Genomic DNA, 15890 nt, shown 5'->3' with positions numbered 1-15890 from the left:
GTTTCATTCTACACAAAAAGTAAAACAAAAAATGTTGTTGGCCTTTATCATCTAGATATTATTCTTCTCATTCTTTGAAGCATATCTCAGGTTCCTCTCTTGCCAAACCGTCTCCATCTACAAACTGGTATAGTGTTCCACCATGTTATCTTTATTCGGTCTCAATCTGACCTGTTCCAGCTTCTCAAAAAATCAGCAGTGTTGTTTGACATGGACCATTTGACTCCCAGAAAGTTGCAAAATAATTGCCAAATTTGATCTGTAATTGGACAGTGCTTGTTGTTTTTTGCGTCTCTTCCTCTATAGACTGTCGTGGGTTCTTACCCTCAGCTTGTTAACATTGACACCTGCAACTGTCTGATTTTGTCCTTCTTTCAATGTGGATTGGGGCTGGCTGTTTTATTGATTCATGCCTCAGTATTGAACTGTATATTAGTCTGAAAAGTGCTAAACATGACTTTTTATGTCGGTGGGTCATGAGACGTGATGGTTCTCAACCCACTTCATAATGTAGCTTGATAATTCACTATGTTTACCTGGTTTATGCAAGTTTATCCATCATTTCTCATTGTTAGTTGTTGACTCCATCACCACGTTTTCAACCTTACCAGTTGTTAGCTCTGTTGCATTTGAGATGCACAGTACCTACAGGCTACAGCAGGCATCCGTGGCTCTGTTGGGAAGTTATCTTATCCCATTTTTGTAGTTATACTATAACCTCCTCTACTATTAAAGGTGTGGTATTACTGATGATCACTTCGCATGAATAACAACAGAGATCAGGGTTCAAATCTCACCAGCGACAAAAGAATGTTGGATGATATTTTTTCATTTGTCGTAGTTTTGGTGTGTGATGTTACTTCGATATCATATTGACCATATTTATTTCCTTATGGTGTCCAATTATACAGTGGGATGCTCTGATGAGATGAATCTGGAAGTATACTAAATAAACTAATTTTTCAGAAAGTTGGTTAAAATGTGATAAATAAATGTTTCTTGCTAAAACCTTTAATCAAATAGAGCTAAGTAAGGAAACTGTCAAGAATATATATATATATTATTACATACATATACATACAGACGTTCTAAGAAAGGGGAATATAGCACACGTCTCCGTCAACGTGTGTGCTTCCCGGGATTTCTACAATAGGTTGAAGACTTTTTTGTCCTTTCCTTTTATTTTATTGCTTCCAATGTTCAGTTTGTTGCAATTTTTGCGACTTCAAGAAATTATGTGACATAATTAGCCTTTGGTTTCATCGTCTATTGGGTCTACCAATACTTACTATGGGTTCCACCCAACGCTTTCCCTTCATTTCTCTTAGTATGACTTTTTTCGGTAAAAAAATATTATTTTCTTCGATCCAATTTATATGATTGTTTTAAAATTTAAAATTTAAATAAGTTTAACTTTGATTTTAAATTTGGAAATTTTTTTTTGAAAAATACTTAAGATTGAAATTGTTGTTACGATACCAAACTTTATGAAAAAGCTGTTACTCCCTCGACTATTTTATAGTATATTTTAAAGGTATATTTGTTTCAGACCTTTTCCCTTAAATTTTTCATACATTTTATAGTTTTTCGATTATTGATTATTGTAATAGTACTTTTTATGTAGTTTATAAATATATAAATTTCATTTTACAAAATTGAAGATGTCATGCGCAAAATTTCTATCAAGCTTAATTGTTTGACTCTCGAAAAATGTAATATGTTACATATTTGAAACACAGGGAGTAATTGATTTTACTTGAAAATTGAAAACACATTTTAAGTTATATTTCGAATTAAAAAAATAACTTATAGTTTGTTTGTTAGCTCACTTTTAAAACATTATATTCATATATAAATATTATCCACTTATTATAAAGGAAACTTGCATAGATATCCTCTATTAAGAAATTATTTATCATTGATAACAATAATATTTTCTTTTTTCACGGGACACTTATAATACATATTAGAGAGATAAATTTTATTATATATTAGAGAAATACGTTTATCATACATTTTAATACACCTACATTATATTTATAATACATGTTAGAGAGAATAATTTATAAAAACATGATATAAATTTTATTTTTGGATACTACATTTAAACTTTTTTTTGAATAATACGTTTACAAAGTTTGCACCAACTAATTAATGAAGATTTCTATGATAAAAAAATATTGATTTTAAATATTTCACATGTATTATTGGGCTCGTACACAATACGAACTATCTTTTACTAGTGTAATATGTATATATATATATATATATATATCATCACATCAACAAAAATATATTGCAATATTCTTGTATTTCTCTACATGTTCTACAAATTTAACAAACACTTGTTCCTAATACACATTACATTGCATGCTTAGGGTACCTAGCATAAGCTAAGTGACCCGCTAGAAACCATTGATGCATAAAAGGCGGTGGATACTGTAATATCATCGAGTTTTAATTTTGTTTTCTTTCAAACTTTTGCCAATTGATATATGCAGTTGTTACCTTGTCTCATCGTATGAATTACACAAGACAGAATCTTGCACTTTTTTTTTTTACATGAATTAGCAATATCGAGACCTCATTCAAGTCGATTTCAATAATTACTTTTTATAGATTGTAATTTTTCACTTGTGTTAGGCGGCGTGAATAGCCTACAATTCTAGGGTGACGTTGGTTTCATATCAAGTCGGCCATAGAATCCGCCTAATCACGTTCCTTAGTCATCGCGCACAATACCTTCGTATCCTGCTTCTCCTGATTTAGGCATAAAATTGTCAGAGGAAAAGACCAACTAACGAAGAATAGGAAAATTTATTTTCTGATTATTGATGGAAGGTAACAATGTTGAGTTTGTGTTTTGTGTTGTGGAAATGAGGATATGTTGTACGTCAAAACTAGGCATGAACAGTGCCATCGTTATTATGTTTGGCTTTACTTATTTATTACTAAAATATAGTTAAATAAACATATGAAAGACAAGTTCTTCAAGTAGTATTATATAGAGTATTTAATCGAAATCCTAAATGATATCCTAAATGATTTAGAAATAAACAAATTAAAGTGGTACTAGCAAACAATTTTAAAAATAAATAATCATAACAATAAAATATTTTGGGTTCAAGATTTTAAATAATTTCGGAAACAAATAATCATAACCTTAAAAGGTTTAGGGTTCATTAATTAAGTTTTTATTTGAAAATTATGGTCAATGCAAAAAGCTCTGAGCTAATTATTTCAAAACTAAGAGACTTTTATAATTAGGTATAAATCAAATATAAATTAAGATAGTTTTGATAGTATTTATGATAGTTACTTTATATTAAATATACATACATGTTACTTTATGATGTAAAAGAATACAATATTTTTTTAAAGTGTGTTTTTTATAAAATATTTTACGCAATTTTATATTAAATTTAAGATAGAGTTATCTATCTATAATAATTTACACGTAGATACTCTTTTTGTCCACCTGAGAAAAGATAGTGCAAGAATAAAAAGCTCCCAATTGTGTTTAAATGCAAATCATTTAATTAGTATTGTATGTGGTATTAAGTGTTTTTTTGGCCTTTTATGTTAGAGATATTGCTAGTACTAATATTTATAAAAATGGTGACAAAATGCAAAAATATGATATTATAATTGATCGTAAATGTAACTACTTTCATTTAGGGTCTTTTAACTGGTAATTGATACATGATTTATTATTTAATGATAAATTAAATGGAAAAGGGTTAAAAATGTTCTCTACATATTGAAAATAGAATTCCTTCTTTTCACCTATTAAATCAAAATTGCCCTTAAGGTTAATTTTAAGGTTAAACATGTCCTTCTTTAACAGAATTATAATATGACATAAATAAAAATTTTAAATTAAACACATGGCGTTAAAGTATTGGTTCACATGAATTTTTGACCGAACTCAATAGTTGAGTGACTTTCTAAGTGAACCACCAATATTTAAGTAACTTTTGAATTATAAAACAAAGTTGAATGACTTTTGAAGTGAACAATTCAAAATTAAGTGACTTTCTAAGTGAACAACTCAAAGTTGAGTGACTTTGTAAGTGAACTATTCAAAGTTGAATAACCTTATGAGATATTAACTCGATATGTGTTCATAACTCAGTATTTTTAAATTGAAGCATATATTTATAACTAAAAGAACAAAAAAACTTTTAAATTTTGTGCCCTTAAACATGTACGGTGAAAAATTGAAACTAAAGAATTGTTAAGAGTGTTTCATGATTTAATTTGTATTTATGAAACGTAGCTTTCGATCAATATATATATATAAAATATAATTTTCTATAAAAAAAATATAATTTTTTTAATAAAAGGTGTTCAATCAACCACTCTTCATCGTATCAAAACAGGAAGAAATATTCGAGCTAACACGAGAACATAGCAACAACTACTTTTGAACAACATAGACAAGTTTGGCTTTTTCTGTGGTCCAACATCTTCCTTATTCTTTCCAAAGTTTTATATAGGCTGAATTGAAGTATAAACAATATAATATCCGACCTTTCATCGAAGGAAGAACTTATGTGAAGGGTGTTAAATATTTAATTTATATTTTTTAAAGTCAAAATTTGATCTATATGCATGGTGTAATTTTTCAGCTAAGACCACTCTTGGATGAATGTAGCTCCACTCATGATAGGGTGGGATGTTGAATTGTCCCATATTGACGGAGCAGAGACAATTTGATTTTTCTTTTATACTCTTGAACAATATTCATCTCTTGATTAGTTTTTAGCGATGATTTTGACCTAAAATTTATTTTCTATTAATGATGTATATTAGAGTTGGGTCGGTTCAAAATGTGGGTATGTGAGTGGTGGGTGGTGTTGAATTGTCGTGCATCAATTGGTGTGACACAATTTATCTTTTTATTGCAAAATCGGAGATGGACGTATAAAATTTAATACTAGCATGACTTATCTGCAAATTTGCCGAACAATAGTAGAAAAGGGAGAAGGCAGCAGTACAATGCGAACCATTAGTTGTCAAGTACTAGACTACAAATTGAACATGTTACAACTAGATTAAATCATGAAAAGCTCTTGACAATTCTTTAATTTTAATTTTTAAGCGTACATGGTTAAAAGCACAAAATTTAAAATTATACGGACCATTAATTTAAAATTTAAAATTTAAAATTATACGAAAATATATATTGCAATTATTATTGTAATTTTACATTTTTTACAAATTTTGCAATTTAACTAACGCTAAATTTTTTGTTCCTAATCCACATTACCTTGCATGCTTAGGATACCTAGCATAGGCAACGCGACCCATGTCTGCTAGAAGCCACTGATGCATAAAAGGTAGTGCATAATCTAATATCACTGAGTTCTGATTTTGTTTTCTCCCTAACTTTGCCAATTGATCTGCGCAGTTATTATCTTGTCTCAACGTACGAATAAAACAAGTCTCAACCTCAGACAATAGAATCTTGCAATCTTCTATGACCTTATAATTAGGATGATTTGCAGCAACTTTTTTGGCACGACTTAGCAATATAAGTCCTCCTTCGAGTCGGTTTCAATAATAACTTTTTTTCAAGTTGCAATGTTTCACTTGTCTTAGAACCTCGTGGATAGCCTACAACTCTGGAGTCAGACTCGATGTTTGCCTTTATATTAAGTCGACCATAGAATCCACCTAACCACGTTTCTTTGTCGTCGTGCGTAATGACTCCGTATCCTGCTTCTCCTGATTTAGACATAAAACTGCCATCTTTGTTGATTTTCACATATCCCGGAGGAGGGAAAGACCAAGTAACTAAAAACGGGGAATTTCATTTTTCGATTTTTTATCGAAGGTGACAATGTTGAGTTATGTTTTATGTTGTGGAAATGGAAATATGTTTTACATAGGCATGAACAATGCTATCATTATTAGATTTGGCTTCACCTACTTACTACTAAAATGTAATCGAAATGAAAATATGAATGCTAATTACTTCAACTTCCATTATATAGAGTAGTTAAAGCGATATGCTAAAAATCTAATTACTTCAACTACCATCGTATAGTTTTTATATAATTTAATTTAATTTTAAAAATATCAAATTAATATAATCTAATTTAACTTTAAAAATTAGTCAAATTGACTTTTGAAAAACGCAACATGACAAATAAAAGTGGTCTGAAGGAGTACGTGTTTGCAAGTGACATTTGAGAGCTCAAGCCTTTTCTCCGAGAGTATTCTTGTATGATTTATGAATGTATTAAGCAAGAACTTAGAAAAGGTGAAAGTAAATTTGATGCTCAAGAAACTAGTGTATTGTTGTTGTATTACTTGAGATGATAATTTTGTGTAAGAATGTACATTGGCGATACAATTACTGGTGAGTTTTGAGCTACATTTTCCATTCTAGTTTATATTTTCAGAGAACTTGTCCAAGGCTAGTGTAACGACCAGATAGTGAACAATCACTCAGCAATGAACATTAACTGAAAGTGGCAGGAATGAGCACCTAGCCCTTATAGGAATCGAACTTGTGTCTTCAACATGAAAAACAATGTACTAACCACCGGACGAAAGGGACCAAAAGACTATCTTCATGTTGACCTCTACCTGATTGACATTTTGGTTGTCCAAGTGACATAAATCTCTGGGTAAAAGGTTTCCAGCTATGGAACCATTAGAGATGAAAAATGCAATAACATACCAAGTGAAATCTCACGAGGTTGGTTATGTTAAAATGTACGCAAACCTTACCTCTATCACACAAAGATGGACATGCTTGTCAGGAAAACAATTCATTATTATTTCTATTTCATGATTACGAAAGAATAAAGAATATATTGCATACACAAATAATTACACTATGTTCTTTTCTTTACCTGATCAAAATTAAAAGAATAGAAAAGTGAAACAAACATAATTTTACATTCATATACTATATATATCCGCCTTAGAACCTTGAACGCTTGCATTCAGGAGAAAAGCCTTGAGAGAACCTATTAGCATCTGCACAGTAATTGTAGATCATGTACTTCTGCTGAACCCATCGTATTCTATTTCTTCCATTAGCGTTCAGTTGTTGCGTTTGCCATGTTTCATCATTGTTTACTGACTCAGTCTTAGAACCTCCACAAGACGAAGTAGACGTAGCAGCTGACCAAACACAAGCATTTGTATTGAAATTCCTGTAAGAAGCTGTAAACGGAGCCATAGACCAATCCGTCTTCACCCGTCCTCCTTGTGTTGCCCAATCATCAGCATTCCATAGACTCGCGTAAACTCTCATTGCTTGATTCTTTGGGTATGCAACACCAAGGGCTTCGTGGTTGTTGAAAACTCTAATTGGGATATTATCCACCAAAAATCTGGAAAAAAAATCCCCAAAATGTCAGACATTATATATCAGTAAATATTTGTAATTGTTTTGTTTATCTTGTTACGTACATGATTCGTTGAGAGTTCCAAACAATAGAGTAAGTGTGGAACGACGAAGTTGGATCAAACCAGAGACGAAATTGTTGTTCTTTATTGCCTTTTCCTTGAGAGTAAACATTGGTATGAACCGTGTAAGGTTGTCCTGATGAATTTCCCAGAAACTCAAAATCAATTTCATCATGCCCTGCTCCTTGAGAAGACAACTGCAAATTACACCAAAAATAAAATAAAATTGAGTCAACATGTTCTTGTTTTTGGTTAATTAGTTATAGTAGGAATACGAAAAGTGTGTGATTACTTACGTAGAATGTGGTGACAGTGCCAGCAGAATTTCCAGGTACGAGTTTAAGCTGCATATCAAACCTTCCAAATAAATACTCATTCTTAGACTGAAATCCAGAACCTGAAATTTTGTCTAGTGACAAGGTGAGAAGGCGCCCTCCATCTTGTATCTGAGCGCGCTGGTCACCAAACGTGACCGCCGCGTCTTGATAGAAATTATCAGCGGAAACAGGGGATAGTAAGACAAGTGTAAGAAGAGAAAGCTGCAGCAACATTATAGAAAATTAGAGTAGTAATTTAAAGGGATAGATTAGAATTTGTTATTGTGAATGTGTGTGTTTTGATATTGGGATATATAGTAAAGTTTGATAAAGGGATGAGGAAGAATCGAAGAAGGGGAATTAAATTGAATAAAATGAAGCAAAATAGCTGTGAATTGAAAGGATTGAAATGTAACGCGTTTGTTTGGCCTTGGGAGATATTAAGGGGCTGCGGTTTCGGAAGTATATGGTGGGTGGGGGCAGCTATTAGATCCAGGATGACTCGACAGTGTTAAAAAAAAATACGTATGCCTTAGGCTTTTAATGAAGGCGTCATTTTTAATAATATTAGGTTATAAGTTATTTTTTTAACAAATATTGAATATTATTTGTAAAAAAAATAAACTTTTCATGAAAATGAAGAACTTATTAGAAAAAATTTGACATATTTGGAGTACTATATCTCATGAAAAATAATTTAAAATAAAAATAATTATATTATTAATTAAAAATTAGAAAAAATCAATTACATAAAAGTTATTAACAATTCAAGTTTAAATCCTCATTTGATTTTTGCTTTAAATCATTAATATCCGTATGGGTTGGGTGACACCGATAACCCAAAATTGACATTATTCTACCTAACACGCTAATTGTATTCACCCTTTGCAATATCAGGTTCATAATTTAATATTTTTAAAGCGGAGCATAAATTTATATTTGAATCTTATGATTATTTTGAATAAAAGATATGTTGAATGTTACAAATCTCAAATATGTTATGTAAAAAAATTATTAAACAAGACAAATAAATTATATCAGATGAAATAACAAATACGAAGCTACAAGTTTAAAATTATAATTACAACTTTAAATTTTGAATCCGTCCATCAATATTAATTTCAAGGTGGATGCCGCGTATAATCTGAACCATTCAAACATTCTAGATCTACAAAGGAATAAAAGATTAAAAAAAAAAATTCGGTACCGATGCAAAATCATGTTGTTTGGTTTCAGAATTGACCACAATGTCGGTGATATGGGTCTGACTTTATTATTTTTTTGTCAAAACCAAAGTTTACTCCTTTTTATTTAAAAACAAACTTCTACTTTTACAGGTAATTTTCAATGAGTAAGAAATCCCCTATTTTGGTTACTAAATATAACATAAATAAATCTCACATTTTTAATGATATTTCAATCAAAGAGAAGAGATACGATTGAATGAGTAAAATTCCTTTATTATTAACAAAAAATTTTAAGCTGGAGCCTTAGAAATGAAAAGCCTTGAGCACTTATCCCGTTAGGTTCTATACAATGTGAATCTATACTGGCTAGGTTGATGAATTATAAATAAAAAATAGATGGTTATGATGAAAAAAGTTTTAGCTTTGCAAAAATTATGTAGTCAAATAAATTCATTTAATCTCTTCATATTTTAAGTAATGCTGATATTATGAATTTAGTTGAGACTGTTTGAATTAACCCGAACCCAATATTACATAACTAGTTATTGAACCAAGAAGAAGCAATAGAACTAAAGGGTATTCAAAAAGGTTAAATTGTTAATTTGGAAAATAAGATCAATTAATTACTAGCTAAAAGGATAATGGGTGGTAGAACTATGATTACAAGCTTATATGAATTGTAATTTTTAAAACAGAAAAGGGTCTAAAATACCCTTGAAGTATTGAAAATGGTACAAAATTATCCTCCATCCACCTATTGGCTCCAAAATACCCTTGTCATCCACCTTTGGGATCAAAATTGACCACTTTTTTAATTGTTTTAAAATTAAACTCTTTAAATATTTTTTAAAATACTTGGCGTTCAACTATTGATTATAATTTTAATTTATTAATATAATTTATAAATCAACCCACTACCCACTCATTACTAACTAAACCTCACTCAATTAATGATCCAATTATAATATCAAAATCGTCATAAACACTACTAAAACACGATGAAATTATAGATTCCTGAAAATGACATCCAAAATTATTCGAGTCCGAATCAAAATCCCAATTAAATTTAGGTTGAGCCGCTTATTTAGGAGGACACTTTCTTTCAAAATTGAATTAGAAATTTATGATTAAAGGTAAACAAGTAATACATCCCAAATTAATTCATGCACTTCTTTTAAATATAATTTTATAAATATTTATGATTTGTTTTAAAACCTTTAATATATTATTTTGAAAAAAAAGTTACCTATGAAGTAACATCACATAATTGAGACGTAAAAATAATTAAGATGAACATAGTCAGACTTTTAAGTTTATCGGTGATTTTTATTTAGCCACTTGAATGTATGATAATTTACTTCTATAATTTGTAAAAACACTCAATTGGCAGTAACTTGCATTAATAATGTGATGGGTTTATTAAGAGGAATTTAATTAGTAATGGGTGGGTAATGAATTGATATATAAATTATACTAATAAGTTAAATTATAACAAATAGTTGAGCACCATGTATGTTAAAAAATATTTAAATAGTTTAAATATAAAACCGTTAAATAAGTGGTCAATTTTGAACCAAAAGGTGGATGACAAGGGTATTTTGGACCCAATAGGTGTGTGGAAAGGGTATTTTGGAGCCAATAGGTGGATGGAGGGTAATTTTGTACCATTTTCAATACTTTAAGGGTATTTTAGGCCCTTTTCCGTTTTTAAAATTGATTAGAGAGCTTCATATGCTAATATTGCTTTGCGTTATATTAATAGACTATAAAAGTTTTGGTGAACGAACATTGATGCCTATTTTGTGTTAGTCTTTGATTATTATACCTTAAGATAAATAAAGTATTTTTTTTAGAGCATAACCTTTTATTTTTTTTACATAATAATATTGCATAAGTTATACTCGATACCTTTTAAGAACGTATACTTCACTAGATATAAGTTCCATTACTATAGACAAAAATTATAGACTAATCAATTAAAACCACAAATAATGCAATTTTTGCTCCCATTAGAACTCATTAAAGGAAAAAAAATATTCATTAATTTAAATAAAGGGATTGACGGTATTCTCCCACTACAAAAGTATAAACTTGAATAGTACATATATCATTTAATCAAAGAAAATAAACAAACAATCTTTTATTGGTAGTACAACAAAACAAAACAATAAAGAATTTCACACACAAAAACAATCAATCCCATAACCAGCTTACATATTCATCGAGTTTCAAACCATAGGTAATTAAATTAAATTTGATTTTTTAAAACCTGGATCGTTTACACTCTTGTGAATATCCTTGAGGAAACCTCTTAGAATCCGCGCAATAATTATAAACCATATGTTTGCTCTGTACCCATCGGACCCTGTTCCGACCCTTAGCATCAAGCTCATGTGTCTCCCACGGCTTAGCACTATTCGTGGATTCAGTAGACCGTGAGGCACATGAGGAAGCGCCTGATTTAACAACACAGCCATCAATGTTGATGTTTCTATAATAGGCGGTAAATGGTGCTTGTGTCCAATCAGTTTTGACTCTACCACCTTGTGTAGCCCATTCATCTGCATTCCATAAACTACAATAGACTTTCATTGGTTGACTTTTGGGGTATGCAATTCCAATGCTCTCATGGTTGTTGTATACTCTAATTGGAATCTGATCCACCAAAAACCTGATTTTCATAATCAAACATGTAAGTATCTACCAAGGTAAACATATCATTGTAGTAAAGAAGTTACTCCAATTACTAGTAGCGTGGGAGTCAGAATTATCATTAAAAAGATTAAAAAATGAATACGTAAGCACATAGGTCGAAGGAGTTCAGTATTTACTATATATATTTTAAAAAAAAGTTTAAAAGTTAAATAGTGTTATCCTAATGATGCCATTGGCTCTGCGCCCCCTCTTATGTACTCCATTTATTTCAATTTATATGATCACATTGACATACTTGAAATTTGAAATCAATAAATTTATATAGATATCTCAAATCACTATAGAATGATTGAATTGATAGATAATTACTATTTATTATATTCTTTTCAAAAACTATTAAGTTCACGTGAACTTATAGGTGATGATCGATACTCGAAGTCTAGATCCACCCTTGACGTGGAGCAGTTTGATTGTGACAGAGTTTGAGGATAAAAAATAAGATTTTAAAAACTTGTAGTATCTGTAATAAGTGTTATTTGTGTAACTCTAAATCATACTAATAAAGAAACATGAGTTTCCATGGACGTCTCGTCAATCCAATTTTTGATTGATTTCATCCATTGTAAATTCATATTTTTTAGTAGCGACCTTTGAAACATGTCATTTTAAATATGTTCTATAAACTTGTGTCATGAATGGGTAAATGGAAAGTTCAGATGAGAAATATGTCATTTTTTTTGGAAAAAATTATGTATAAGTATAGCGCCTTACACTATGCGGTTAGCGTTCCAAACAATGGTGTAAGTGTGAAATGCTGCAGTTGGATCGAACCAAAGGTGAAATTGTTGTTCTTTGTTTCCTTTTCCTTGAGAATAAACATTGGTGTGCACCGTATAAGGCTCACCAGTCACATTTCCCAAGAACTCGAAATCGATCTCATCGTGTCCTTCTCCTTGTGACGATAGCTAAAAAAAATATTTTTAAACGTAGCAGTTATTTACAATCAATTAATCTAAAAATAACTCATGAGAAAAAAGAAGTTGAATAGCGACTTACAAAGAATGTGGTGACAGTGCCAGCAGAGTTTTTAGGGACAAGTTTGAGTTGCATGTCGAATCTTCCATAGAGATATTCATTTTTCGATTGAAAACCTGACCCGGAATAATTATCAAGTGACAAAGAGAGACCTTGACCTCCATCTAATATTTTACCACGTCCATCACCCCAAGTGATTTCTGTAAGGTCATTAAAATTACCAGCTTCTAATACAGCCACTAAATTGCCCATTAATACAATGGAAATTAAAAGTAAATGAGAATTAGCCATTTTTTTTTTCAAATTAGCTGAAATATTGTATTGTTGAAGAGAACTAATGATGATTTTTTAGATTGGTTTAGGAGTCTTTTTATAGGTGGACTATAAAGGGGGGAACTTTTAATTATTAATTATGAATTATTTATTCCTTTATGAACATGATAGGAAAATGGGCAATTGGGCACCAATAATTATTGAGCTGGAATTAAATTAAAACTTTAATTTATTCATAATTATCTTTGCAAGCTAGAATAATGTTTGCGCGTTATTTCTGTTTTTGATTATAGATTATTATATATGGTTTAAATTATCGTGTTAAAGACAGAATTTTTTATAAGACGGTTAAAAATGTGAAGAAGTAAACCTATGAAGAAGCTAAAGAAAATTTGACATTTATTATATATTAAAAGTGTAATTTTTTATCAAAAAAATATTTGGATAAACCCCTTGATCCTATCTGGCTCCGCTCCATTTATAATATTTTAATTTAAATGACCTCATCTGAACATACATTTTCCCGTTGTGAATTATAGTAGTCGTTACCTATTATGACACAGCTATTATTATTATTATTATTATTATTATTATTATTATTATTATTTATTATTATTATTATAATAGGAAAATGGCATGTGAATACGTGAGGTTTTTCCATTATGTTTTAGCTTAAAATTAAAGCACTTATGTTCCATGAAGAACGATTTTGTAATGTTTGTGGTATTAAGGGAAGTCTCTGTGCAATTTAGCTAATAAATAACTGTCAGAAGCAGTACCAAAATCTTAGTCAGATTTTTTATTTTTTTAGTTTACCATTTAGATTTTATTTCTATATTTTAAAAAGTTATGCAAATATAAATCTCAAAAACTTATTCTTCTGGATGATGTTAGATTATAGATCTAATGTTAATTACTCAATCGATTGTCGTGTGATGATGCTAATGACTTGCTAATTGTTATATTTTAATTCGTTGTCTAACATTTTCATAAGATTTTAAATTTGGTGAAAAGAAATATTTAGATCGTAGTTTAAAATGTTAAAGAGAAATAGTTATCTCCTAAAAAGATTGTTTGGTAGCTTTTGACGTGGGAAAGTATTTTCTCTTAACAGATAATATCAGAAGTTCAAGTGTTAGGACGGGGGATTAACGTTGGGTAACACCAACATCCCTATACATAGCAACATCCACTAGGGGATTGGGACGATGATCAGATGAGTCGGTGTCATAATCGAATATGATACTTGCTTTATGGGGCTTAATTAAGAAATAAAGTTACATCCATACAATCAATTATATATAACTTTTGGTTGATAATAAACGCTTGATCCTAATCAAAATTTATTATTGATTACTCCTCCATCCATAATTGTTTGTTAGGATAAGGTCATACACAACCCCTCAAGGAAAATTTAATACAAGATGTAATTTGACTAATGTAACCCTATTATACCAAGGATACCAAAAGTCTACATAACTTTTCAATTAAACTACACTATCATTAAGGGCAGAACTGGAAAAAAGTGACTAATTATTTCTTGATTGTTTAGATTGACAATTAATCTTGGACATCTATTTTTAATGTTGCTGCCGAACAATTACGGACTGAGGAAGTAATGTTTTCTTTTTTAGGAAAAATAACTTAAATACATAACTTTAAGTTTCTTATTGTCTACTTTTCCTACTTTCTTAAAAAATAATTTTAATCTCTTATTTAACTTGTAATTGTAATCTGGTAGATACATAATACACACTTTCCTCCTACATTCACCATTCCTTATGTTACTCCTTGTTTTTCTCCTTAATTTCACTCAATTATCTTTTCAGTTATAAATCATTAACCCAAATTGATTTTCAAATATTTTCTCTCTCAATCAAACAAATTTCAAACATCAATCTTCACTTTTGTATCTTACGTTTTCTCTCACAATCAAACATACTCCAGTCGATTTTTGTTTCAGTTGTTTCTTATTGATACATATCATACTTCGTCTTCTCTCTCTCTCTCCCAGAATTTGTCATCTTTTTACTTCAATTTTTATTTTGTTTCATCGTGTTCACATAAATCCAGATACTAATAGAAAAATATACGATTTTTGATGACGAAGATTGTGCAAAAAAAAATTACAGATGCATGACTAGGACGAAATTTGTATGCAAATAGACGAGGTTTGACTTCAGTTGCAGATCCATTAAAAAATTTTGCACATCATGATTGAAAAATGATTGTATCTGTTGTTGAGGTTGAAGATCAGATCCATGGCTGTAGAGATATATTATAGATAATAGTGTTTATTGTTCATTATATATCTCATACATATTTTCTTGAGTATAATTAAATGTATCATAAACATATTTGTTAATAATTGTTTGTTCTAAAACTACAAATACAGATCGATGATACTATTAAGAATCAGAAATGACGGATGTTTCAGAAGTCTAACCGACAGATGAAAATATTCATGATACTATCAAAAATCAACAAGAAATAGAGAATTTTTCAGAACTTTAATCCGCATATGAAAATATTCACGTGTTATTACAGAAGCAAGTGAACATAAGAATGTATTAGCATCTCAAAATTTTCAATGATTTTGAATCAAAATTGAAAGGATCTTCGATGAAGTGGGATAAACATATCCCACAGACAAAATACAATATCAACAGACACTCGATAACAATACTTGGTAGAGTAATCTTTTGGTGCACTGTCTCAACAATATCAATGAACTCCTGTTTATCTTTGAGTGCCCAGTTGATCTTGTTATTGTTTCGTGTGCCAAGATCAATCATGATGTGTTAAATTCTTTAATGCATCTGCAACTGAAACCAGCACCTCGTCATATGCATACAAGTTTCGTCCTAGTCATGGACACCACCACCAATCTTTTCACTTGTGTCAATGCATAATGGATACATTGCAAATCATGACTCATTTTTTTCACTTCTAAATATAAGTTAACACCCATGTCGTTTTTAATTTTTCAACAACG

General features: G+C 30.2%; 2 protein-coding genes across 2 annotated transcripts; both read right to left on the bottom strand.

Moving 5' to 3' along the window:
* Window positions 1-6769: 6769 nt before the first annotated feature.
* On the bottom strand, window positions 6770-8113 carry LOC107026347 (xyloglucan endotransglucosylase/hydrolase protein 15-like). The gene is made up of 3 exons (XM_015227288.2): window positions 7725-8113; window positions 7432-7625; window positions 6770-7352 (listed from the first exon to the last, which is right to left on the bottom strand). The coding sequence occupies exons 1-3, from the start codon at window positions 7977-7979 to the stop codon at window positions 6938-6940; spliced, it is 864 nt and encodes a 287-aa protein (XP_015082774.1). The 5' UTR covers window positions 7980-8113; the 3' UTR covers window positions 6770-6937.
* A 2859-nt stretch (window positions 8114-10972) lies between these two features.
* Window positions 10973-12958, bottom strand: LOC107026346 (probable xyloglucan endotransglucosylase/hydrolase protein 16). The gene is made up of 3 exons (XM_015227287.1): window positions 12644-12958; window positions 12359-12552; window positions 10973-11603 (listed from the first exon to the last, which is right to left on the bottom strand). The coding sequence occupies exons 1-3, from the start codon at window positions 12911-12913 to the stop codon at window positions 11195-11197; spliced, it is 873 nt and encodes a 290-aa protein (XP_015082773.1). The 5' UTR covers window positions 12914-12958; the 3' UTR covers window positions 10973-11194.
* Between the last annotated feature and the right edge of the window lie 2932 nt (window positions 12959-15890).

Source organism: Solanum pennellii, chromosome 7 (genome assembly GCF_001406875.1).
Source record: "Solanum pennellii chromosome 7, SPENNV200".
In the NCBI taxonomy this organism is placed as follows: Eukaryota; Viridiplantae; Streptophyta; class Magnoliopsida; order Solanales; family Solanaceae; genus Solanum; species Solanum pennellii.
This window is presented reverse-complemented; position numbering and strand designations above follow the sequence as displayed.

Coding starts and splice junctions, on each gene's coding strand:
- LOC107026347 (XM_015227288.2), bottom strand. CDS start 7,979: ATGTTGCTGCAGCTTTCTCTTCTTACACTTGTCTTACTATCCCCTGTT. Junction 7,626..7,724: donor GCACTGTCACCACATTCTAC/GTAAGTAATCAC, acceptor TGTAATTTGCAG/TTGTCTTCTCAAGGAGCAGG. Junction 7,353..7,431: donor TGGAACTCTCAACGAATCAT/GTACGTAACAAG, acceptor TTTTTTTTCCAG/ATTTTTGGTGGATAATATCC.
- LOC107026346 (XM_015227287.1), bottom strand. CDS start 12,913: ATGGCTAATTCTCATTTACTTTTAATTTCCATTGTATTAATGGGCAAT. Junction 12,553..12,643: donor GCACTGTCACCACATTCTTT/GTAAGTCGCTAT, acceptor TATTTTTTTTAG/CTATCGTCACAAGGAGAAGG. Junction 11,604..12,358: donor TGGAACGCTAACCGCATAGT/GTAAGGCGCTAT, acceptor TATGAAAATCAG/GTTTTTGGTGGATCAGATTC.